This window comes from Peromyscus californicus, unplaced genomic scaffold (genome assembly GCF_007827085.1).
Source record: "Peromyscus californicus insignis strain IS unplaced genomic scaffold, ASM782708v3 Scaffold_17__1_contigs__length_78620276, whole genome shotgun sequence".
Taxonomy (NCBI): domain Eukaryota; kingdom Metazoa; phylum Chordata; class Mammalia; order Rodentia; family Cricetidae; genus Peromyscus; species Peromyscus californicus.
Window position 1 is genome coordinate 65,828,975 of NW_026294469.1, and position 26,819 is coordinate 65,855,793.

The following is a 26,819-nucleotide window of genomic DNA, read 5'->3' on the forward strand; positions in this document are numbered from 1 at the left end:
GTCACAGGGGCAGAGGAGATGCTCCTGTCATTGAGGATGAAGCCAAGGGAGATGTCTGAAAAATCCTCAAGGCCCAAGTTGCCTGCCACAAACAACCAAGACATCTGAGCCCCAAATGTCAGTGGTGCTGAGGCTGAAACTGCACTGTGTCAGAATCTGTGAGGTGCGGATTACAGTTTGCTTTAGGATGCACAGATCACATATGTGTTTGGTCATAAGAAGTCATTAGTAAGTATGGATAATAAACAAAGGATTGAAGATAGGAGTAGGTGTGCATGTGTGTGTGTGTGTGTGTGTGCATGTGCGTGCGTGCGTGCGTGCGTGCGTGGGTGTATACTTAGGTGTAGAGACACAGTGAAAAGATGGATCCCATGATGTAGCGGGGGCATATTGGGACATGTCAGATAGCAGTGGTTAATGGCTTCAGTGAAATGCTCTGAAGGTTGAGGACAGACTGAGCTTGGGTCATGGGTCATGGGGAGCCACATGTGGTCCTTGAGTAGGGCAGTCACTTGATAAAAGTGCCTGGAAAGGAAGGTTATCTGGGTGTTGTATGGGAAGGCTTGGAGAAGGAGACACAGCCACTCAAGGGTGAGGACACAGCTCAGGGGACTCTGAAGACCATGCTAGAGGCACAAGGATGGCAAGCTCATCTAGTGCTGTGAAGTTGTTACAGAAGGAAGTAGGTGATGTGGGCTGACGTGTTTTATTTATTTGTCTATTTATTAATGTTGAACCCTCAGCCTTTCCCTGGGATGTGCAATGGAACCTTTTGACAAGGTCCATCATAAGCCACTAAAATTCTAGGGACGAACCTGGGTGGGAGACAAAGGGAGCAGTGTGGTGGTCTCGTGAGTGCCATCTCTGTGGAGCAGAAGGCACACACCATGGGTTGGGAGGAAATCACCAGAAGGAGCAAAATTGTGGTGTGTTTGCCTTCCATGTCTGCTTCAGACTTACCATACACTGAGTACTTACTATATACTGAGTACTTGCTGTACACTGAGTACTTGTTATACACTGAGTATTTACTATACACTGAGTACTTGTTATACACTGAGTATTTACTATACACTGAGTACTTGGTGTACACGGAATACTTGCTGTACACTGAGTACTTCCTGTACACTGAGTACTTCCTGTACATTGAGTACTTCCTGTACATTGAGTACTTCCTGTACACTGAGTACTTGCTGTACACTGAGTCCTTGCTATACATTGAGTCCTTGCTATACACTGAGTACTTCCTGTACACCGAGTACTTGCTGAATTCTTGCTGTACACTGAGTACCACTGGAAGTGCTGAGGACAGTGTGTGCAAGGCCCCAGGTGTGGAGAAAGGGAGTAACTCATGGGCTCTGAGGAAGACAGAAGGGCTTGCACGGAGGCATGGACAAGGGGCCCTAAGGGCGAGGAGGGAGCTGCTTCAGGAAAGGGTTTATTTGGCTTACAGAGGACATTGGAAGCAGTCTTGAAGAAAGAGGAATGATCCTTGGGCACAGGTGGAGGTGGGAGGGAGGTTCAGAAACCCAGCAAAGTGAGCAAAGGGTGAGGAAGAGCAGGGAGACTGAGCAGTCCACGCAGAGCAGAGCTAAGCTGCATTGTCCAGCAGGGGGACAGACAGAGTGTGGAGAACAAAGTCGGGGTGAGTGTGAGAAGGAGTGTGTCCGAGAATGGAGAATTGGGAGTTTAAGTTTGTATTTGCTTGGACATGGAAGGAAGTCTGTCTGGAGCAAGCCAGCAACTCTTTGGAAAGGAACTCTGAAATGACCAAGGGGAAGAGCTAGGCTATCAATGAGGGTTTTAGAGTCGCTCGCCATCCAATCAGCATGTTCTCAACGTCTATGGTTGTGATGTGTAGTAAGAAAATATGTTCTCCTTGGGGACAGCAAACATTCTGTGAAGGAATAGTTGGATTTACTATGAGAAATGTGCTCTGATACTTTTTACTCAATTTCTTTAAAACAAAACTTTGTAGGGGAGCTGGAGAGATGGTTTCAGCAGCCGCTTGCAGAGGACCTGGGTTTAGTTCCCAGCACTAACATGATGGCCCACAACCATCTGTAGTTCCAGTTCCAGAGGACCAAACAAGCTCTCTTGGCCTCTGTGGGCACTGCACAAACATGGTACACTTTACACACACACAGGCAAACACATACACATAAAACGAAAATAATAAAAAGAGTCTCTAGAAGAACTTTCTAGGGATAGGGATGTAGCTCAACAGTAATGGTGTCTTACATATCATTCATGAGGCCCTGGATCCAATCTCCAACACCCACTTTTCCATTTTATTAAATGTATATGTAATGGAATCAGAGAGATACACCTTTAATCCCAGAAAATTCCAGGCCAGCTGGGATTACAGTTATATTCTCTCTCTCTCTCTCTCTCTCTCTCTCTCTCTCTCTCTCTCTCTCTCTCTCTCTCTCTCTCTCTCTGTAAATAACTATTATTTGGCCTTAAGAAGAAGAAGGTTCTAACACAGACTGCAACATGGATGAACCTTGAAACTATTATGCTTAATGAAATGAGACAGACAGAAGAGTCAGGTGCTGTATGACTCCACTTTGGTGAGGTATTTAGAATTGTCAAACACAGACAGGAAGTAGAAAGGTGGTTGCTGGATGCTTTGAGGAGAATGAGATATTAGTCATCATTTAATAGGCAAAAAATTTCTGTTGGGGAAGAAGAAAAAAACAAAATGATGGATGAGCTTCCTGCTCCTGGCTGTGCACTCACAACTGGGTAAAACGGCCAAGTTCAGATTACATAATTTTTCTTACACTTATTTATTTATTGCATGTGTGTTTGTGCAGTTGCCATGGCGTGAGTGTGCAGGTCAGAGGACAGCTTGTTGGAGGTCAATTCTTTCCTTCCACTGTGTGGATCCTGGAGAACAAACTCCAGCTGTCAGGTGTGGCCACAGGGAACCTTATATGCTGAGCCATCTTGCTGGCCCCAGGCTGTGTATTGTACCATAGTAAAAAAAGGGGTTTTGTTTGTTTGTTTGCTTCTTAAATCTGAGAATAATCCATTAAATTTGGTTTTATTGGGAGTACACCTTTGGTTAGAAAAATACTGGTCTTTAGGACTATGGGTGTAGCTGAGTGGTTGAACTGGTGTGTGCAAGGTCTTGGCGTTTGCAAGGTCCTGGGTTCAGACCTCACCATGGTCCCTTCTCTGATCAGTGTGATAGAGCTGGATGGAGGGAACAGAGTGACAAGTGACAGTGGGCTGAGCACAAAGGGCTCCTTGAGGAATGAATGCCGGCACTCATGAGTAGACAGGCGCTGCCTCTGGGATCGGAGGCTGGAGAGATGAGGGGGACGGGGTGGGGGTAGGGGGCTGCTTATCCATCCTTCAAGTCACAGGTCTTGATGTTGTTTCTGTACGTTTGCTGTGATGTCTAGTTTGTGTGCAGGTTTTTCTGTGGCGGCGGCATTTCTGTTTCTCTAGGCTTTGTGTCTGAGTGGAGTTACTGATCCTATGGTAGCCAGTGTTTACCATGGGAAGAGTTGTAGATGTTTCCAAAGTGGCTGCACCATTCCACACTCAGCCGTGTGCGAGCCTTCTGGGTTCTCATCGGTGACAAGCTCATCTTACTGGTCTTTTTGGTCACAGCCATCCCCATGGTTTCTAAAGAGTATCTCCCTGGGGCTTGACTTGGCTTTTTTCAGATGACTAATGGATGGAACAACTTTTTATGTGGTCATTGGCTGTGTGTATCTCTTCTTTGGGAAAATGTCTATTCAGGTCTCTCACCTATTTTAAAATTGGCATGTTTTAATTGACTTTTTGTTATTGAATTGTAAGAATCCTTTATATATTCCAAATGTAAGTTATTTATGTATTGTTGACTGTACTGGGTGGTTTTGACACAAGCTAGAGTCATCAGAAAGGAAGGAGCTTCAGTTAAGGAAATGCCTCCTCCTTGAGATCCAGCTGCAAAGGCATTTTTCTCATTTAGTGATCAGTGTGGGAGGACCCAGCCCATGGTGGGTGGTGTCATCCCTGGGCTGCTGGTCCTGGATTCTATGCAAAGGTAGGCTGAGCAAGCCATGGGAAGCAAGCCAGTAAGCAGCACCCCTCCATGGTTTCTGTATCAGCTCTTGCCTCCAGGATCCTGCCCTGTTTGAGTTCCTGTCCTGACTTCCTTCAGTGATGAACAGCAATGATGCAGTGTAAGTCCAATAAACCCAACTTGCCTTTCGGTCATGGTGTTTCTTCACAGCAATAGAAACCTTAACTAAGACATTGACAAGGCATTTCTCTCATTCTATGAATTATATTTTCCACTTTATTTATTTAAAAATTTTATTAATTCATTTATTCTTATGTGTATGGGTGTTTTGCCTGCATGTATGTCTGTGCACCATATTGTACCTGGTACCCTCAGAGGCTAAAAGGAGTCAGATCTCCTGAGACTGGAATTACAGATGGTTGTGAGCTGCCACAAGGGTACTGGTAATCAAATGTGAGTCCTCTGGAAGAACAGCCAGTGCTCTTAACTGCAGAGCCATCTCTTCAGCCCCAGGATTGACTTACTTATTTTTATTTTATGTGCATAAGTGTTTTGCCTCATGTATTCATGTGCACCACATGCATGTAGTGCCCCCAAAGGCCAGAAGAGGGGTCAGATCCCCTTGATTGGAGTTATGGATGATTGTGAGTCACTGTGTGGATGCTGAGGACTTAACCTAGGTTCTCTGAAAGAGCAGTAAGTGCAATTAACAGCTGAGCCATCTCTCCAGATCCTTATGTTTATTTTTAATTATGTGTATGAGTGTGTGTTTGTGCATGTGAGTGCAGTACCCAAGGAGGCTAGCAGAGTGCTTTGGATTCCTCAGAGTTAGAGTAACAGGCCTGATGTGGGTGCTAGGAACTGGGTCCTCTGCAAGAACAGGATATGCTCTCAACTGTTGGGCTAGCTTTCCATCTGCTTTTTATATGGTTTTGATAATCTTTATAAATGATGCAACTTTTCCTGTGTTGATGTTCTCTTGAGCATTTACTGTTTCATTTGTGATTATGCTTTGGTTGTATTCTGTCATGTATTTTTCTAACTTCCTATGTTGGATACTTATCTATTTAGTAATCAATCTTTCTTACTATCTATATAAGCCATTAAGGTAGGAAAGTACTTCTTCAACTATACCTCTTCAGCTGGGGGATGATAGCAATACCAATGACTATATGCTCATTTTTTAGATGGGGAAACTGAGGCACAATGAGATTTTAAATTTGGAAATGTTTGGAATTTCCCATTTTTTCTTTTTCCCTCCTCCTCCTTCTATTTTTTCTACCCTTCTCTTCCTGTTCCCCTTTCCTTTCTCCTCCTCCTCCTCTTCCTCCTCCTCCTCCTCCTCTTTTTGTTGTTGTTTTTTGTTTTTTGAGACAGGGTCTCCCTACATAGCCTAAGCTGTCCTTGAACTCACAGAGATTCACCTGCCTCTGCCTTCTGAGTGCTGAGATTAAAGGTGTGCGCCACTATGTCTGGCTTCTTTTACCTTCTTAAAAAAAAACTTTAAATAAATTTTATTATAAAAACTTCACAAATTCAAAAAAAAAAAAAAGCCAGATGGTGGTTCATGCCTTTAATCCCAACACTCAGGAGGCAGAGGCAGGAGAATCTTTGAGTTCAAGGCTAGCCTAGCCTACCGAGTGAGTTCCAGGACCGCCAAGGCTGTGAGAAACACTGTCTCAAAAAAAAAAAAATCAAAACCCAAACCAAAAATCAAAATCCAGAAAGCCCTTGCAAATAAATAAAAATACCACACACGCAAATGAGCCAGACCCAAAGTCTATACAACTCGTTGAGTTTCTTTTAAAAGTTGTATTGGCTCAAAATGTGTGGAGAGAAGGTGATAGTCATGGTGCTGACCACCCCGCTTCAGCATTTGCGTCTCTTATTTTATGCCTGTTGTCACCAGGGTGCAGTCACAGTTTGTGTATCCATTTTCACAATCTTTGGTTTTTACTTCGATAACTTGACACATGTGTATTTGCTGTGATAACCGACAACTAAGGATTAATTTCTGCCATCTTGTTGTATGTGTTTCCCATATCCTTCTTCTCCCAATCTCGTTCTTGTCTTCTGAGTAGTGTTCTTGGCTTTAGGCAGAAGGTTCTAGCTTGACCTTTCACCTTAGGTAGGACATTTTGGTACTCTTGTGTGGGTCCCACAGTTTCCTGGGATTGGCTGATGTCCCCTGGGTAGCTCTGGCTTCAGACTCATCCCTCACTTCTTTCCTTGTCATCTTCATGTGTTTAAGAAGACACTTCGGGGTGTTTTCATTGTTGTCGTAGTGTCTGTGTAGAAGGGTGCTGCAGAGAGCGCTGGGCTCTCTGAAGAGCAGCCTCTGAGCCAGACGTCAGCTTGCAGGATGTCTACTGAGGAGAGCTTTGGGGGCCAAGACCAAAGAAGAGGAGAAAGAGGGGGAGGCAGGCAGCCTCAGCCGAACACAGGGCGGGCCTCACATTTGCCCAGAGTTGGAGTAAGAGCTTAAGTCTTTTGGCTCTGTGGATCAGTTATTGGCTCAGGGCTGTCCCTGAAACATGGCACAGTCTTGGGGAAGGAGACTTATCTAAGACATTTCCAAGGTGGGGTAGGGGTGCTGAGAGCTGATGGCTGTCAGCTCATGGTATGTCCTGTAGATGAGGAAGGGGTCTTCATTCCTGTGGGTGGGAAGGCACATCACAGCACTGCCATCCTGCGTATGTACTGTTTTGTTGGGAACCGAACTCCTTGAATGACTTTGTTGCCCACCCCATACACCCATATGGAATTCTCCCTCCTGATGGTCAGTTTGTGCTGGAAGTCAGCCTGAAGCCTAGTGTCTTTGTTCTCAGTCAAGAGTCTTTCTGCCCTAACTCATTCTGTGCCCAAGGCTCCTGTTCCTAGCTGGCTGCCTGACCATCTAAGTCCTCCCACTCCTTCCATTCTTAGCCCACAGTGTTCCTTTGTCCCCTGAATTCCTCGCACGCATGCATGCTGGCTGTACTCAGCACTATGACCAGTACTGGGCTGTGGCTTTCTGTGTCTGTATGGTGAATAGACCCAAGATCTCTTCTGATTGTGCCAAGTGTAGAGGACTCGTATATATGGCCCAGCCTCCTCTTTTCTGGTGCCCGCAGGGTACAAATCTAGGCTGCACCATGTGGCTGGTGCACACCTGAGACTTGAGGTTAGGAAATTGGGTCAAGGAAAAGGACAGCCTGCCTCTGTGCCCAGCCTTTGTGTGTATTTTGAGGCTCTTATCATGGGGCTAGCCCCCCCTCCACCCCCATTCTGTCCCAGCGACAAAGCTTGCTGTTCCATCTCCCAAAGAAACAGACGCAGCCCAAAAGGTTGGGGCCATGGCAGGTGGATCTATCTATCTAGAGTGTGGCTCTTGTGGGGTGGGATGTCCTAGAAAGGAGAAAGGATAGTGAGCAGACTGTGGCCTGGGGCAGGAGCTATGATGTTGGCTTTACAGCTTGGTTGGTCAGGCCAGCTGGTTGTGAGCATCTGCCATAGGGCTGAGAGTGAGGCTAGAGAGGAGCCAGTGAACAAAGTATGTTGAGAGCCTGCTCTCTGTATCAGGCCTCTTCTTGCATGAGCCTGAGTGGAGGGCCTCCTCTGGTATGGTCCTGTGCCCTGCTATGTGGCCTGAACGAAGGGGAATTGGAGTTTCTGTTCCTTCTCCAATGTCCTTCAGGGGCGTGGTGATACCCCCATGTACTCCTGTGTTCCATTTCTTGTTTCTTGCTTATCTCTCTCCAGGCCTCTTTGAACCATGTTCTTTTGGGGGAAAGTTAGCCTTGTAAAGGTTTTTAGCTTCTCCTCTTTATTCAGGTTCATCTACCTCTCACCTAAAAATTTCCCCACGTAGCTTTTAACCCTAATGATTATCCTACCGACCCCACCCACCCACCCACACACTAGGAGAAGTGCTCATCAGGTAATATTTATTACTGTAAATATTGATGAAGAGTCATACGCCAGGTCTAACTCCAAAGTGAGGATACACTATTTACTCCATGCTTCAGCCCTGTTCAACAGATACAGCCCTCTCTCTTTCACCCTCATGCACAGATGGTAAATGTCCTGTTCAGCTGCCATGGGCACAGCGGTCCTGAGATGCTGATTGGGGAAGGGAAAGTTTGGACTTGCAGATTTGGGAGCTCAGTGCATGGTTGAGTATGTTGTTGCTCTGGCCTATGGTGAGATAGTAAGTCTTGGTGGACGCTTGTAGCAGAGAGGATGCTCACCTCATGATGGCCAGGGAGCACTAGAGAGAGAAGTGGTTGGAATTCAGTCTGCCCTTCAAGGCACACGCCCAATTACCCAACTTCCTTCCTCTAGACCCCACCTGTGGAGCTTTGAATGAGAATGGCCCCCATAGGCTCAACTATTTACATGCTTAATCCCCAGTTGGTAAAATGTTAAGGAAAGATTAGGAGAAGTGGCCTTGTTGGACGATGTGTCATTGAGGATGGCCTTTGAGGTTTCAAAAACTCAGTCCAAGCCCAGTCTCTCTCTGTCTCTGTCTCTGTCTCTCTCTCTCTGCCAGCCACCAGTGGATCAGTATGTAGATCTCAGCCTCATGCCTGCATGCCACCATGCTTCCTGCCATGACGACATGGACTAACTTTCTGAAACTGTAAGCAAGCCCCTAGTTGCATGCTTTCCTTTGTAAGAGTTGCTGTGCTCATGGTGTCTCTTCTCAGGAACAGAACAGTATCTAAGACCCACCCCTAAAGATTCTACAGTCTTTCAATAGCACCTCAGGCTGGTGACCTCCAACGGGTGGGTCTTTGTAGGACATTGAGGACCCGACCTATGGCACAGAGGAACCTTTGTGAAGTCACACAGCCTGTAAGGTCCTGGGTAAGAGGTACTTTCTTCCTCTCATTTCTCAGGACCCAGCACAGGGACTCCCATTAGGAATCAAGTGATTGGATGCACTCAAAAGAAATCAGAAACTCCTTTTCTTAACGATTGTTCATTAAACACCAACTCAGCTTCGCACTGGGGGGGACGATGGAGAATGTGGTTTTGGAGAACAGCCAGGTTCCAGAGACTGGATTTGGAAGTGCTATGATTTGGATCTGGAATGATCCCCAGAGGTTCCCTAGGTAAGGGCTTGGTCTTCAGCTTGGCATCTTCAAGAGATGAAGCCTCATGGGGCGTTTTATGCTGTTGTGAATGTACCCAAGACTGGCATATACTCTTTATCCTTCTCCCCGACCCTAACTGTTACTTCCTGTAAGCAGTCCCTCCTTGAAATCAGTGTTGGGCAGGTAGTTAACAAAGATTGGTTGGGAAGGATGTGGCATTATTGGATGACCCAAGTGTTCACTGTGTGTGTGTCACCTAGAGGTGTCCTGTGGGAGCTGGGCAGGGAGAGGATGGGGTGTGCAACAGAATTTCTGAATTCCAGCCAAACGTTGAGAATAACAGTGCTTGGCCTGGAGGCGGCCTTAATCCAATGCAATCCAATCAATGGCTGCTGTGGCACTGGTCCGAGAGCCCAGCATGGAGCTTGCTCTGTGTTCCTCCCCCGAACCCATCTTAGGCTGGATGACACCCAGGAATTCCTCCTTTTTTCCTGTCTTCTGCACTGTGGGTCTTGTACCCTTCAAAAGGCTCTGCAGAGCACCAGGGCTTTAGACTGTTCCTGGCCCAGCTGCTCCCCAGGAGGGACTCAAGGAACCACACTCTTTGTCCACTCAGAGCCCTCATCTGCTCTCCTCTGCCACCAGCTAGCCAATCTCCTCCTTCCCTTTTTAGAAGTAGGGAGAGTTGGGGGCCAACCCGATCGATCATGCCTGGTGGACAAACCATGAGAGAATGAACGGTACCCCCCACTCCCCACCTCTACCCCATGTTTTTCTAGTAAAGTTATTCTGGAGTGTTGAGAGAAAATCATGCATCAGTCAGCAGTGAGGGGCAGGAGAGCCATGGAGAGGAGCCTTCTGATTACACTATTTAATTCCCCAGAAACGCCAGGACTTTTCTGAAATTGGGCCACCTCCCTGGAGAAAGCTTCAAGGGAGCAGAGACAGGTGGCATCACTTCCATGAACTGAGGCTTCACCAGCTGCCACCCTGCCCTTGGCTTCCCAGGCCATATGCCTCAGGTCTTTGCTGCCCATCCTTGCAGGGCGTTCTTTCCCAGAAGTCCCTGCTCACAGAGCACCCCCTCCACACACACACACACACCAAGCCCTGTGTCCCTACTGGTTATTGTTTCCCACCATGCCTTTCACCTTCTGGCACATTCTTTGGTCATCAGGTTATTTATTGTCTTGGTATCCAGCTCCCTCTAACTCAGTGGTTCTCAACCTTCCTAATGCTGGGAACTTTTAATAGAGTTTTTCATGTTGTGGTGACCCCCAACCACAAAATTAGTTTTGTTGCTACTTCATGACTATAATTTTGCTGCTTTTATGAATCATAATGTAAATATCTGTGTTTTCTGATGGTCTTAGGCAGCCCTTGTGAAAGGATCATTCGATTCCCCAAAGGGGTCAGGACCCACAGGTTGAGAACAACTGCTCTGGCTGGAATTCAGAACTTGGGTCAGGACTCCTACAGAACCTTGGCACCCAGACTCATGGCTTTGTGATGAGTATAGAATGATATGATAGAAGATATGTGATATAATGTAGCAAAAATAGAATGAATGGGTAAAACATGTGCTCTCGATCACCTGTGATGCACAATGCTAAATATTTGATGATTAATAACTGAGACTGTTATATCTTTCATTTCACAAGCTTGGCTGATTGGGAAAGAAGTGGATCATTTAGAATTATTTAATTAAAGGTATTATTGAACCTTATTTGCCACTGGTGGGAATTAGTTAATTAATTAAGTAATTTTGAGACAAGATTTCAAACTCAACATCTTCCTGCTTCAGTCTCCCAAGTGCTGAGATTCCAGGTTCGAGGCACCACAACCAGCCAGGAAATTTATCACTATTGAGGTTCCTTCCCTCTACCCACAAGGTCATGTGAAGACCTTGAAGGTCTTATGTGGAATGAGACCTTTGGGGGACTTCCTGAACCACAGTGTTCTCAGCTGATCTGCCTTTTGCTTTCTGGAAACTTCTGAAGCCCAGGTTCAGCACTCTCTCTCACTCTCTTTCTATTTTTCCTTTACTGAAAATAGATTTTTTTCATCCACTATATTCTGATATGTTTCCCTTCCATCCAGATCCACACTCTGTCTTTCCTTAGAGAACAACGTGGTACCTCAATAATAATAATACAATAAAAATAAAATGAGATTTAAAAAAAAAAAAGAAACAGGGCCGGGCGGTGGTGGCGCACGCCTTTAATCCCAGCACTTGGGAGGCAGAGCCAGGCGGATCTCTGTGAGTTCGAGGCCAGCCTGGGCTACCAAGTGAGTTCCAGGAGAGGCGCAAAGCTACACAGAGAAACCCTGTCTCGAAAAACCAAAAAAAAAAAAAAAAATTAAAAAAAAAAAAAATAAAAAAAGAAACAAATCAGAGCAGGAAAAAACAAACAGAAGAAAAAGCCAAAGAAAAAGAAACACATAGATGCAGAGACACACTGGCACACGCAGGAGAAACACATAGATGCAGAGACACACTGGCACACGCAGGAGAAACACATAGATGCAGACACACATTGGCACACACAGGAGAAACACATAGATGCAGAGACACACTGGCACACACAGGAATCCCATTAAGCCACAAAACTGCAAACCATAACATATATGCAAAGGAACTGTAAGGTATAAAATAAAAATTAAAAAAATAAAATAATACCCTGACAAAATGCTATGAGGCAAGGACCCTGCAAAGATGCCATTGAGTTTATTTTGTGTTGACGGTCTACTGCTGAGTGTGGCTCTTGCTCTTCAGAGTGATTTGTATACCCAGTGAGACTTTGTTGGAGAAAACCAATTCTTTCCATTTGCAAGTGGTTATCAACTGGAGACAGCTTCTGGGTTAGGGATGGGGGTTTGCGTCCACTTCTCCTCTCAATACTTGCTGTCCTTTCTAAGAGGCTTACTGGGCAGGACAGAATGGCAGTGGGAGTGTGGCAGAGGAGAAAGTTCACCCCATGCTGTATATGAAACAGAAAAGGGGCAGCATGCAAGTTTTTTTTCAGACCCACTAGTAAATTTTAAATAAGATAACACCAAACAGTTTTTGAAGGATATTATCAGTGGAGGCAATTAAACGCTAGTGGGAAATTCTTCCTGTTATGAATTCTCTGAGAAGTGATTTTTTTTCCCTTTCCCCCAAAGTTTCTTTGGCAGCTACCCTAAACCTAGGCAGCTCCCCCCACCCTCAGATGATCTATGGGATCATTTTGAGAGCAGAGGATTCAATTCCCTATCTGAAGGTCCTGCACTGGGGTCCTTGCTGAACCTGGCGTTTGCCATCAGCAACTACCACAACAGCAGAAAGCTGAGCCTCCGTGGATCTGTCTCTTATTTCATAACTGGGAAATCATGACCCAAACTATTTTGTCAGGCATGTATCTAGAAGAAGCTGTGGGCAGGTAGGGGGCACCATAAACCTACCAGTGCTTGAATTTCTGTATGTGGTAGCCGAGTCTTTGTGTGTATTATTTTTCTGCTTTTGAGATTTTCATATGGATTAGTTTTGCCACCTCACCTTTGAAATAAGTGTTCCAAGCACAAGAACATGCTCTCCGTTAGTCACCTCAGTGGCTAGCCTTTCTGGAACACAGTGGAGGCTTCAAAAGTGTTTGGTACTTACAGGAGGAGTGAAGGAAACCTCTCTTACCTGTGTTATCTGGTTAAGTAAACCTTTCCCACCTTTCTCGTGACGGTTGAATTGAATAATAAAGACAGTTCCTATACCTAGCTCAGGAATGAAATTTAAATTATGTAACAATTGGCTTTGGAAATAATATATTCAATTTTTAGATAAATCAGAAAATATTGTTAGCCAAAAAGAATAAATTTTAGTGCCACATACAAAGATAATGAGCTTTGTAGTCGAAAACCTTGTAAAAGTGGGACATGCCACACTGTGGTAGTTTGAAAGAAAATGGTCCCCACAGGGAGAGGCTTTATTAGGAGGTGTGGCTTTGTTGGAGTAGACATGGCCTTGTTGGAGGAAGTGTGTCATCGTGGGGGCAGGCTTTGAGGTCTCCTATGCTCAAGCAATGTTCAATGTGGCACACAGTTCACTTCCTGTTGCCTGAGGATCAAGACGTAGAACTCTCAGCCTCTTCTCCATCACCTTATCTGCTTGAATGCCACCCGTCATGATGATAATGGACATTGTAAGCCAGCCCCAATTAAGTGGGTTCCTTTATAAGAGTTGCCATAGTCATGGTTTCTCTTCATAGCAATAGAAACCCTAACTGAGATACACACCCTCTTTGGTAGCCTGCTTTTGTCCCTTTAATTTAACATAGCAAGCACCTCCTCTGCTGCTTGGACCTTGCACTTAGTGACTGTATGTCTTTGTGCAACTGGGAGAGACTGTCTTTTGTGGGTGGGAAGGTGACAGTGTGGTTAGCTGACCTTTTGAGCAGTCTGTGGGAAAGCTTTTCTTGCCAGACTATTTAAATAGACTTGTAAAACAGTGTCCTAGTTAGCTTTTTACTGCTGTAATAAAGACCATGACCAAAAGAAACAGGGGGAGGAAGGGTTTATTGGGTTACACTTCCACATCACACTCCATCATTGAGAGATGTCAGGATAAGAACTCAAGTAGAAACCCAGAGGCAGGGACCAAAGCAGAGGCCACGGAGGAACATTGCTTGCTAACCTGCTGTCCTGGCTAGTTTTATGTCAACTTGACACAAGCTAGAGTCATCTGAAAGGAGGGAAACTCAATTGAGAAAATGCCTCCATAAGATCAAATGTAAGGCATTTTCTTAATTAGTGATTGATCGGGAGGACCCAGCCCATGGTGGGTGGTGCTATCCCTGGGCTGGCAGTCCTGGGTTCTACAAGAAAGAAAGTCGAACATAGCCAGGGGAAGCAAGCCAGTAAGCAGCACCCCTCCATGGATTCTGTATCAGGTCCTGCCTCCAGGTTCCTCCTTGTTTGAGTTCCTGTCCTGACTTCCTTCAGTGATGGACTACAATGCTGAAGTGTAAGCCAAATAAACCCTTTCCTCCCCAACTTGCTTTTGGCCAAGGTGTTTCATCATAGCAATAGAAACCCTAACTAAGACAGAAATTGGTACCAGGATCGACGGGTATTGCTGTGACACACCTGACCATGTTGTTTTGGGGAGGATTGTGGAAGAACTTTGGAACTTTGGACTGGAAAAGTCATTGTTTAAAGCTTGGTGAGAGGTTTCATGGGAGCTTGGAAGATAAGGATGTTGAGAGCAGTGCAGATGATGGAGGCCTGGGCTTGTGAAGTTTCAGAGGGAAGCAAAGACTCTACCAGGCCTTTTATGTGAAGACTGTATGGTGTCTGGTTGGCTGGAGTTGAAGAATCACTGTGATAAACAAGAGACCAGAAACACCAAAGTAAAACCTTTGGGTTACCTTTGGGATAATTGATGTTGGTCAGCTGGGGCTAAGAAATTAGAGGTGATTAGGAAGAGATCAGCATCACTGAGGTGAAATCCCCTGGGAAGTATTTCCTGAGAGTCATCACACCGAAGCTGTGTTTCAGAGGTGTACCTTTGTGCTGGCAGCAGAACTTTGTGGCGTAAGAGTCACCAGGTGTTGCTGGTTTTGAAGTCATGAAGGGATCATGAAAAGCAGCTGAGGTTTGCACTTTGGTGCACATGCAACTTCAGTGGAGATTGAAGGCCAATGATTGGAGGGGTAGTTGAGGCTTGGCACCAGGAAAGAACCCAAGAGAAGCTGTTGGTAACAGTGCAGCCCAGTTGCAGCAAAGACCCCAGCATTTTGGAGATGTCACTACCATGGAATGACCACCAAGAACAGCAGCTGTTTTGGAGTGGAGCCAGCCAGAGCCCAGAAAACAAGCTGTGTGTGCTGCAGAGGGCAGAGCTGGAGAAATGACCTGAGTGGAGCCAGCCAGAGCCCAGAAACAAGCTGTGTGTGCTGTAGAGGGCAGAGCTGGAGAAGTGACCCGAGGCCCTTGGAGGAGCACAGAGGATCATGAGTGACTCCCAGATAATTGGACATTTAGTTACTTACACTTTTGGAGTTTGGTTTTACTTTGTTCAGATTGTGACTGTGCTCTGGTTCTTCCATCTTGAAGCAAGAAAGTCTTTAACTTATTTTTTTTTTTTTTTTATTTTACAGGAGCCCACAGTTGAGGGACTGAATTTTTAAATAGATTTTAGGTTTTAAAAAAGACTTTGCATTTTTAAATAGACTGAATTTTAAAGTGTTTGAATTTGTAGAGACTGTGGAACTTTTTAAGTTTGTAAAACGTTTTATATTGTGATGTTGATTTTAATGTGTGATCTTAGGGATGAACAAGAAATGAAAAGTTATGACTTTAACAGTGATATGTTTGTAGGTCAAGTTGACAAGGGATCAATTGTCCAGGCTAGTTTTATGTCAACTTGATACAAGCTAGAGCCATCTGAAAGGAGGGACCTCAATTGAGAAAATGCCTCCATAAGATCCAGCTGTAGGGCATTTTCTTAATTAGTGGTTGGTGGGGGTGGTGCCATCTGTGGGTTGGTGGTCCTGGGTTCTATTAGAAAGCTGGTTGAGCAAGCCATGAGGAACAAGCCAGTAAGCCACACTCCTCCATGGCCTCTGCATCAGCTCCTGCCTCCAGGCTCCTGACTTGTTTGAGTTCCTGTCCTGACTTCCTTCTGTAATGGATAACAATGTGGAACTATAAGCCAAATAAACCCTTCCCCACCCCCACCCCCAATTTGCTGGTCATGGTATTTCATCCCAGCAATAGAGACCCTAACTAAGACTCTTGCTGTCCATGGCTTGTGCAGCCTGCTTTCTGATATAACCCAAGACCACCTGCCTAGAAATAGCACCACCCACAGTGGTCTGGGACCTCCCCCATCAAATCCACTACTCAAGAAAATCCCCACGGATTCTCTGCCAGGGCACTCTAATGAAGTATTTCCTCACCTGTGCTTCCCTCTTCCAAGTGACCCTAGCTTCTGTCAAGCTGACAAATTAACCAGCACAACCAGCTAGTTGGCAAAATCTCAGGTAGAAATGTCTTCTTGGCCTATGGATAGTTTGGTAAGGGCTTTTAGAAATAAGAGTGTTTGAAGTTGGCCCTGGGCAGTGGTCTTGCTCACTTTTTAGCCTCAGGCTCTTGGACATGTGACTAAATCTCTTTGAGATTCATGTTTTTCATCTGTAACTGAAGATAATGAGACTTTCTGCATGTGTACTACCTGTTCCTCCTAAGTGCTCAACAAATGCCCCTCTCCTGAGCAAACCACACCCAGAAGCTGACAGATACCTCACTGATTTCTTAAAGAACAAAGCATACTCACTTCAGTAAACACATCGATGGACAGCTGTAGAGTTGTACCACAGTGGACTACTGCTCTTTTCTAAATAGCCTGGCAGCTAGATGGGCATTCTTCGGCCTCAGGAACTGTATTTGCCTGTCTTCCAGGTTGTGGAGACTGGACAGGGTGAACGCAGCAACAGCCATTCAGCAAAGCATAAATAGAGTACTTCATGTATGCAGCTATCCATTAGTAGGGTCCCAAGAGGACTCAGACCAGAATTGGCTAGAAGGTGGGTCAGCATGCTTGTGGCAGGTGAGCTGGATTCCCAAGGAGGGAGATGGTAGGCACTGGAGTAAGCAGATCAAAGCGACCCAGCTTTTCCTAAGGGTTTATAGCTGGGTGTTCAGCACTGTTATATTGAAAATAGTATTTATTTCCTAGGTCTTTATTGTGAGTGTGCTTTATTTTTTCCCCCTTGTGAATGAGCAAAATTGTGGGAAGCCAGTCATTCATCCCCCTTGATTGACAGTTGATGGACTCTTCCCTTATGCTCTGTTACCTTGAGCAGGGAGCAGTCTGCTCAGAAGCTCTTCTCCAGGTGACCGACTGGGTTGTCATATGGCAGCCTGGTGGCTTTGACTACTTTATGGACACCTTGAAGAAACTCCTCTCCTGCTACAAGCAACACTTTCAACCATGCCTGGCAGCTGCAGCTGTTTAGGAAGACTTGTTCCAGTTATAACTACTCCAGACTACGCCAGTACCGGCAAAACTTCCTGCTGGTCATTCCAGGCCTCAGTGATCTCTAGATGACCAAGCTAGCAGCTGGGGAGTTCTGCCCTACCTTCAACAGGTAGAATGAGGAAGAGTATACCTACCCCCAGTGACTCAGCGCAAAGCCTGGGGTTGGCAGATACCAGCTCTACTTATACATGACTTGTGACTAGTTCTTAGGAAGGATTGTGATTGGTCTGGGGGAAACTGGAAAGTGTGCTGTTATTGGTGCAAAATACAATCCCATGTTTGCATGCCTCGCCCCTTCTGAGTGTGGCAACATGACTGGGCTGTGCCCTGTACTTTGAGTCAGCGTGGGAGTCTTCTCTGTTCTGCCTCCTTGTGTTGCACCATTAGTTCCAATAAAAGACGTCTCCTAAGTGGTCTTTTCTCGCTTGCTTGTGGTCTATGTCCTGGGTACACAGGCTGAATTGATAACATGAGGAGCAGGTGGCAGTGGCCGTGGCTATGGCAACAATGGCAGTTGTAGCAGCAGCTTTGGCAGTAGCGATTGAAGCAAGAAGGCAGCTGAAGAGTTTAAGCGTGAGCTGGAGCAGTTCCTGCAGGGAGCCGAGGTATCAAGTGATGGGGAAGGTTCAGAGACAGAGAAGATGGAGAAGCAAGCAGATGGCTATGAAGGCTTTATAGCAAACTCTGGGTTCCAGTTACTGGAAGATTCCAGAGAACTTCCAAGGCTCAAGGGTCTTGACACACAAGGCTTGAGAGCTTAACAGGTGCCGTTGAGGGCCAAGGGTTCCAGCACCCTTGGGGACTGTGGCTTAGGTGAGTGCTGAGTGTTTTTACTGCAGGTGCTGCTAACCCAACAGATGCTACTTGCCATGTGCTTAGATGTTGCTTGTCACAGTCCAGATCAGCAAGCAACTGGAACACCGAGAACTGTAAGCCGCTGTCTGCTACAACCTGGAACCACAAGCCTCTAGTCTCAGGGCTTAAGAGCTACAAGCATCTGAATCTGTCATCCCAGGCTCCTAAGCCTTTGGGGCTCAATGGCCCAGGCCTCCCAATTCTGAAATGCTATTCTTTGTCTCTGGTGATTCAGAGAAGAGCAAACATGACCTCAGCCAGATGACTGGTAACAAGAGCAGATGGCTTGTCTCCATGACACTTTCACTCAAGGACTCCAGAGACAGCCTAGACTGTTTATTCATTTGAAATATGGGGACAGAGACCAGAAGAAGTGCAGAGAATTGACTGAGGGCATCAGCCAATTGGAGGGGTGTGAATGGAACAGCTCCAAAAACTGTCTGCTGTCCTCATTCCTTAGCTAAGAGGCTACTTATGAATGCTTTTATTAACTAGTTTCCCCAGTTTTTTTTCCATCTCTCTCTCTTCTTCCCCCTGCCTGGAGTTCCCTTTTTCCTTCCTTCTTAGTTCTGTTCTGACTTTGAAGTTCAAACTTTCTTCACCAGAAGTGGTCACTAGTTTCCTCATATGTAAGGGCCAGGCAGTTACTAGAGGGTTTTGGAAATTCTATGCATGATTGTATAGCAGTCATTCCAGTATGGGTGATTTCTACTCCCAGGAGCCATTTGACATCTGGAGATGCTTTGATAATCATAACAGGAGAGTTGGTGGCCAAATGCCGCTGACAGACTTGGGGACATCATTCAACACCCTCTGCCGCACAGGACAGTCCCACAACAGAGGGTTCTCCAGCCCCAGGGGTTCCCAGTACTAGCTGGAGGAAGCTTGCCCCAAGGTACTTAAGAGGGCGCCCCCTTTTCTTCCTAGCCATGTTTGAAGCTGATCAGTTTCCCCTCATGAGACCCACACTCCTTACCACACCAGAGGTTCGGATTGGGCAGTGCTCCACGAGGGTTCTAGAGCACCAGGGCAGGCTCTTGGGCACTGGCAGCTTTGGTTACAGTACCCCTCCATGAGCCAGCTTCCTGAGGAGCAGGTCTACTGCTGTCTGTGGGGTATGTGGGAAGGGGACCTGGTATGTGAGAGTTTGTGTGTACACACATGTAGGGGAGGGTACTTAACTGCTCCTTCTATGAACTTAACCCAGTCTTCCAGCTTTGGGTACCATCTTGCATGCCCACCTGTATGCCCTGGCCCTCTGCATTCCTGATCCTTCTGGAGTTATGTCCTGAGAATGGATCCACTTCTTGAAGCCTATCAGGATGCTGTTCTCTCTGGCCCGAGTCAGTTGCTCATCTGCTTGCTGTCTTCCAGTATGGTTTCTGGTCCCTTCTCTTTCCTCCTCTCCATGTTCATGTTCTAGCTCATTGCTTTGCTGCCGCCATCCTCAGGTTTGGGAGGGAGTGGATACAAATGTGTAAAGTCCATCCTCTTAAACCAGAAGTGGGATCCTTGTATGGTGGATTAAAGTCTTTGAAGTTATGTCTGGCACAGTACTGAGGATGGAATTCTTTTCAGTTAAGTCTCTAGAAACAGGAATTGAGGGAGGGCACAGAAAGGAGGCAGAAGAGCCCTGTGACTTTAGTCTCAGTAAGCCTCAGTTTCCCTGCCTGTAAACTGTGTGCTTTGCTCTGGAGACGATGGAGTGAGGGAAGGATGCAGGGGAGTAAAGATGACACAGAGGGCCACGGCTTGCCACCATTATCCCCGTGGTTGGAATTATCACCATCTTGTCCTCCTGGTGTATAATCAAGGAATTGTGTCACGTGGTTATAATGACAGAATGTAGCCCTTAGACGGGCCTAACCTAACATGTAAGTGTGTATATCGATTGCCTCATTTTCTTGCCAGAGGCTTCCAGTTTGGTTGGCAGAGGGGCGACCAGCAGGCCAATTGGACTGGGCTCTTTAATGACAGCGACAGCTCAACAGAGCAGAGCATCAGTGACTTCAGATCCAGGTACAGACCCCGGTGATTGGCGGGGGAAGGGGGAGCCCACCTGGAGGACACTCTGCCGTCCTTACCCCATGGCCTGTCCCTAGAGCTAACTCAGGGGAGGAGCGCCTCGGTCTTCTTTTACACAGCTCTTTGTATTTGAGGTCCTCCTGTGCCCTTTACTTGAGGGGTGAATGGATATGAGGGATGATGGATAGGACCTCCCCCCAACACTGTGGAGACACTGGTCTTGTCTTCTGGGTAGGGTAGGATGGGAGCTCTGAGCTTCAGCCCCCAATCGTAGGTGGAAACCAGAGCTGCGTCTATACAGCAGAGGTTTCAGACTTGAGTTGGCAACTGCTTGTATGTGGAGGAGGGCGTGGCAGCATCAGGGAGTGGGTATTGAGCAGGGGTTCCCTGATGCTTCAAGTTCACTGCCTGGATATAGAGGTTTCCCAGGGTTGGGACAGAGTCACTTCTTTCAAGACAGCACAGTGCTGTGACATTCATTTCATCTTCTCCTGTTCATTTCCTCTTGATCTGTTGCAACATTTAAAGCAAAAGTCAGTAACTGAGGGCCCTTCTGCCTGCATGGGAGGAATGCCACAATGTTTGCTGAATGCATAAAAGTGGAATATTCTTAGGTGAACACATTCTTTGCAAGGAATTGTGTGGACGAGACCGGATGTTTTCTGTGTTTGGAGCTGTGCATGGCAGGCACCCGCCAAGTAACAGTTTCCAGGGGATGATTAAGCTGTTTGGTACTTTGATTTTTTTTTTCAGTTTCTAAGTATGAACTAACTGTTAAATCTTCTTCCCTGAGAAAAAGGCCTGAGCTTTCTTTGGAGTTAATCTTGACCTTAAACATTGAATCTAACAAGGTATATATCCATAGAGCAGGGCGGCTCTCAGCTCTCTTTGGAGAACTTCTCTGTGCAGTGAATGGTGGTCAGTGCAGAAACTCACATCTCTTCAGAGTGCAGAGAAGAAGAGTCTGCGGAGTGCTTAGCCACAGATGGGCTATCACACACTCACCCCTCAGCGACCATTAAAGAAGACGGGGGTGGGGGGGAAGGATTGTAAGGGTCGGAGGTCAGAGAAGACCAGGGTGACACGGTGTCTCTGTGACATTACAGGACTGCTGTACACATGAGCTCACAGCAGCTGTGGTGACCTGCACAAGAAAAACCTGGACATGGTCAAGCCAGTCAACATCCCAACATGGGGAGGAGAAGGCTCATGAGCCCCACCTCTAGCAGAACAGCTATTGGCAGTCGATGACTTCTCTGAGAGAGAGTGTCAGTTTTCCTCAGGAGAGGGGTCCCTACCGGTCTACTACTTTCCAGTGGGTGGTTCATGCCCATGCATAATGGCAACACTCCTTAGACCCAGTGGGAGATAAATTTTAAAAGGGCGGGAAGTGAGATGGCGGTGGGTAGGAAGAAGACTTGGGAGAAACAAAGAGTGAATATGATCGAATACATTATACGCCATGTATGAAATTCTCAAAGGAGTCATCAAAATACCATACTTAACAACCAAAGACTAACCGCTTACCATACCATGGCATCCCGGGGGCGCATGCCTCCTTCTGTGCTTACACAGGAAGAACTGTGGTCCTAAGAGGCCGGCATCAGACCCTTGAGGCCTGACCATGGTGTGTAGCATGCTACCCTACCCAGACCTCCCTGCCTACCTCAGAACATCTGCCCACTTGGTTTCTGACACTGTCACCATGTCTTTACTTTTCCAAAGCTGTGAACCCGTCCCTACACTTCCCAACTGCCAGCATCTTCTCTTTCCCTGTCCTCGGTACTGTTCCTCTCCTCCTCCCGCTCCCCTCCCCTCCCTTCTCCTCTCCCCCCTCCTCATATGAAGTCACCTGCCTTTCTCTTGTTTCCTGTCTCCTTTCTCAGCCCACATTTCTTTCTTCTTCTCTTTCTCATCTCCCTTTTTCTTTATTCTTCTCTCTTCCACTTTATAATCAGAGCCTCCCTTCCCCACCATCTGGGACTCCTCAGGCGTGGAGACACTGCTAGAGTCTGTTTCCTTTTGGAATTCAGAGGCTTTTTATCCAGCAAACATTACCCCCTCACCCGAGGTCCCTTTGGAGTGCTGCCATTTGACCAAGAATCCCCTTGGTCACAGAATCAGTGCCTTGACCACATACCCCAAAATTTTCTGGAATAATTCCAATTTCAAGTCTCAACTTTCTTCTTTTCCTAAAAAGAAAGTTTATTTAGAAAGCATAAGCCAGTCATACCACTTGAATTTTCTTTTAATACAAGACGCAATGCCAAGCTGAGGCCATTTGTAAGGCCTGCCTCTCCAGAGAGCTGGTTTAAAGAATAGCTGTGAGCCACACATGGCTACTAGCAGAGTTTCCTTTAGCCAGAGGCCTCTGCTCACACAGTAGTGGTCCTGCTTTTGAATTTCTTACCACACATTTGTGTGTGTGTGTGTGTGTGTGTGTGTGTGTGTGTGTGTGTGTGTGTGCCAGGTGTTGATTTTGCTGATGGAAAACTGGTGACAAGTGTGGACACAAAATGACTTGAACTAAATCCCACAGCCGCTTCTTTGTGAGGGTGGAGCGACGGTGTCTGCTAACCAGGAGGGCAGGAATCAGAAGGAGCTGGCTGTGACATCTGGCCTGTGCACAGCAGCTGCCTCACTGCTGCCCATGTGTGAAAGACTTTGTGCAGCGTGTGTGGTTCTCATGTGTGGGAGGCACGATTAACATAATCGGAAAAGGCCACACATCGGAGATTTTTCACCTGGATGAAAGAGCAGCTTGTGCCTTCTTTAAGATGGGCTGGGCAGCTCCTGCAGCAGTCCCCAGGGAGAACTTAACAAGGACAGACGTCATATACGTCATCCCAGCTAACAACTTTGTATCTGGGATATAGAATATCTTTGTGGTATTATTCACCCACTGAATAATTCAGTGCTTGCCATATTTTACTCCCTATAGTTGTATGTGGTATATGGAAGTGTGATGCAGCCTGTTAGCATTTTATTATTAACAGGGTTGGAAAGGAAGTCAGGAGACACCAAATATAACCAGAGGATGAGGAGGAGTACACCAGCAAATGATTTCTAGTCTCTGTTCAAGCAGGAACCACGAGGAGAAGGATCCAGTCTGAAAAACTCCAAACAGAACCTTCAAGAAAATCTTGGCTGATAATACGCATCGAGGCTATGGTCAGATCTGGTAGACACATACCAGAACTCGGGCTGAGCTGGAAACTGTGTTATACAATATACATTGGTGTACAGCTTCATGGAATTCCAGTCAAGTCTATGAAGTTTTTCCCAGTAAGCATCCTTAGTGGAACAGCTTTAATGAGCAAAAGAATGGAGTAATTGTTAACCAACAAATGTTAAGTGAGTGTTTAGGAGAGTCTTTGAGGACAGTTCCTGTGTTCAGAGTATGAGTTCACATTTCTGTCTCCTCAGCTAGGCAGTGGTTGTGAGCCCTCTTACTGTCTCAGCACACAGTGGCACCTGCTGTAGCAGATACTCAATACATGGGGATAGCATGAGAGGCTGAGCTGAGTGGGAAATAGAGGCTAATGGTAAGAAAGCAAACTCCAGTTTCTCTGTTTCCAGATCTGGCTTCTGGAGTCACCCTTGTCATCTCCTGATGCTGTCTTTAAAAAGGTTGGAACTATCCAAGATTCTCTCTTGAGAAGAGCAGATGGACGAGTGATTTGAGGGTTCTGGGATCCTGGATAGAAAAGGGGAGACTGAAAGTTGGGGAGGGGTGTGTAAAAAGCAGAGAAGAGTCAGTGAAGGTGGGCTATATATACCTGTGGTAACTGACTGAGAAACTCTCCCCAATATCCCTATGCCTGGCAGCAGATAAGGCAATTCTGGGAGGTAAGGCAGAGTCCTTGCCTTTTTTGGCCAGGATGCCTTGGCTCCTCTGGTCCGATCTGTCTGTCTGTCTGCTTAGCGGCTTCTCTGGGGAGGTAGCTGTCTCCTTGGTGGTTGCCCACTTTGTCTACAGGGTGGGCAACAATGCATCCACTTCCTCATGCCATCTCAGATGAAAATACCCCCAAGTCATATGGTGCTGTGGCAGCTAAGGCAGGAGAAAACCCCCTCCCCCACTCCAGGAGCTGTCCATCACCCATGGCTGACAGCCTAGCCTAGAGCTATGGCACAAGGACTTCACTTAGTCATGTGGCTATACTCTGCTCTACATGTCTGCCTGCCAGTCCCGCCCCCCTCCCCCACTCCTCCTCTACCATCTCCTCCTTTGGTCTCTCTGATAGCCCAGCTCACCTGACTTCCATTTAATTCTGACTTTTATAAGATAAGCCTGCCCTGGAGGCAGTTTCTACCATTGCACACATGGACTTTTTGGAAAGTGCACGTATATGCTTTTGAGCTTTCCCAGACACCCCAAATCCTAAAGAGCTTCTCACCATGGAGATGTGGGCTGGCACGTATGCATGCATCTTGGGACCCTCTGGACCCTTGAGCTCCAGGTGCAGCCTTGACCTCATTGGTGCCTCCCGGCTTCCACACCAACCTTGGCCAGAGGAGGAAATGAGAGGTGACCCAAGAAAAACAACCCGAGGCCTAAAGCCAGGCTGGTCCAGCTGCTACCACCAAGCTGCCTGTGGCTAGATACTGCTCTCCCTGGCGTAGTAGCTTCTAGGCTGGAAAATGGAGAGGGGTCTCCAGCATAGCAGACAAGAGAGGTGAAGTCAAAGGTCTGAGAGTCAGGAGCCAAGGGTGAGATCAGCCATGTGTGTGTCTAGTAAGTCCTGTGGAGCATGGCAGTGGAACTGTCATATTTCATGGCTGGAAGGAACCTGACTGAATTCAGTTCTGTACTTTGTTATGTGACTTCTTCCCCAATTGTTCTGAGACAATGCATAATTAGGCACTAAACTGTGAGATGCAGATGGTAAGTGCAATGGAGCTTAGTGTGAGAGTCAGAGGGACTTCCGAAGTGGGTAAGACTTGGCTTGGGCCTGGAGGACCCTGCCTATAGCCTGCCATCACCAGGGTGTGGTTGTATGCCAGGCATTTGCTGAGCACATTCTGGGAATCACTGCCAGCAGTTCTCACCCTTAAACCTTTGCATTGGACACTATTACTATCCCATGTCACAGGTGAGGAGACTGAGTCACCTCCGGGTGGCAGCCAGCCTGGGTAGTGCTAACACTGGAGCCCCAGCTCTGGTGGGAGGTATAACAGGATTGTGAGCAGATCACTCATGATAGGGAGTGCCACTTACGTCCATCCATACCATCTATTTCTGCCCTTGACTGCTGGGCCAAAATACAAAGGACGTATGGATTTAAGTCGACCGCCTGCCTCCATGTTTCCTTGGGGAAGTTGTGTTGTTGGCTTCTGCCACAATACTCTTTTGGCTCATTCACTCCCTCCCCATCCTTGCTACTTTTGTCTTCTCTCCTCCCCATTATTCAGAAGGGTTTTTTTTTTCATGACTCCCTGACCTCTGAGTTTAGCATTTTCCTGATTTTTATGGAAAATGCTTGTCTCCGTCTGCACCTGAGGGCGGGTATCTGCATTTCAAAATAATCCTGCTTCCTCAGTGGCACTTCAGGCGTAGCAGTGAGGAGGCCGTGCGTGGATCAGCAGTCCTCCTGATAGCCTGGCTCCCACGACTGCCCTTCATTTCTGCCTGCTGTAAGATACACCTGACCCGTGAGGCAGCTTGAGGTGCAGGCTGGCTTGGTGTGAACCTCTATGGTGAATTTTCACTTATTTAGAAAAGCAAAGGGGCACAAAAAAGAGAAAGAGCTCTTGGGCTCCATCCAAATGAGAAAAATTTGGAGAGCTGGGTTTGGCAGGATGTGCTTGGCTGGGTGCTGGGGAAACACACAAGCAAAGCAAATATGGTGTCTTCCCCCTTTCATCCCACGTACCCGATGTAGACCTCCCACAGCCTGACGGTAGCAGGCTTCAGGCAGAGGAGGCTGTTGGTAGAAGTGGGGGCTGTGCTAGGTGACTCCTTCAGTGGCATTGCTTTATGGGTTTTCAGCCTCTGAGATTTGGGGACCATAACCGAATCTCAGTAGAGTCTCCTAGACTTACGAGACCTCTACACTCATGAGTTCACTTTCATGAACTTTCTGTGCCTCAATTTCTGTTCCTGTAAACTAGGGGCATTAATTCAACTGTTCAGTTGACAGAAAGGCGGTCAGTCACCTGCTCAGAAGCAGGTCAAGGGCTCCAAGGTTAAAAAGCCTCACACAGGTAAGGTCACCAGAGCTTGCTCTGCCTCACGCACACATTGCTGAGGGCCCCTTCACGCCAGAACTTGGCAAAGGCAGGAGGACAGAAAGAAATGGAGACTGAAAGAAAAGGAGGCTGGGGTTGGGCCAGGAAGCCCATGTCTACTTGATAATCAAATCAGGGGGCAAAAGTTAAAAGTTATAGCTTCACCTAGAAGCTGCACACTCTCCTAATTTGATGGACACCAAGACTGCCATTGGATAGTAAATGATGGGGCTCACAAAACTGGCTAGAGGCCATCCTTCACCAAGGGCCTCCTTGTTGGAAGTGCTTCCTCACACTGAGTGTCAACCTTTCCCGGGTGCTCAACTGGGATCTTGGGGTTGCTTTTCTGCACTTCACAGAACACTAATGTCCATCCATCCACCCTTCAGCTCCCCCCAGTGTGTTGGAAAGCATGTCATTTCCTCTTCCCCCCTGCCCTGGGACCCAGTCTTCGACATCCCCCAGTTCCACTTCTCATCAAGACTTCATAATCACCATTGCTAACACCACCCACCTCCAGTCTTGCCTCAACCCATGCCCATGAAGTGTTATCTGCTATTGTCAAGGTCACTGGTGACCTCCGAGTGGCCAG

General features: G+C 46.8%; 1 protein-coding gene across 10 annotated transcripts in view; it reads left to right on the forward strand.

The window, feature by feature from the left end:
• The window catches only part of St8sia5 (ST8 alpha-N-acetyl-neuraminide alpha-2,8-sialyltransferase 5), an 81,617-nt gene that overhangs the window by 5,977 nt on the left and 48,821 nt on the right, over nt 1-26,819 (forward strand). For 4 of the 10 annotated variants that reach the window (XM_052742607.1, XM_052742608.1, XM_052742610.1 and 1 more), the window contains exon 2: nt 19,883-19,990. The exons of 4 other annotated variants lie outside the window; for them this stretch is intronic. In XM_052742607.1, coding sequence (XP_052598567.1) covers nt 19,883-19,990 — 108 coding nt within the window. Of the gene's footprint in view, nt 1-8,555; nt 8,646-19,882; nt 19,991-26,819 lie in introns of all 10 variants that reach the window. 2 more of the 10 variants (XM_052742609.1, XM_052742614.1) reach the window with 2 other exon arrangements.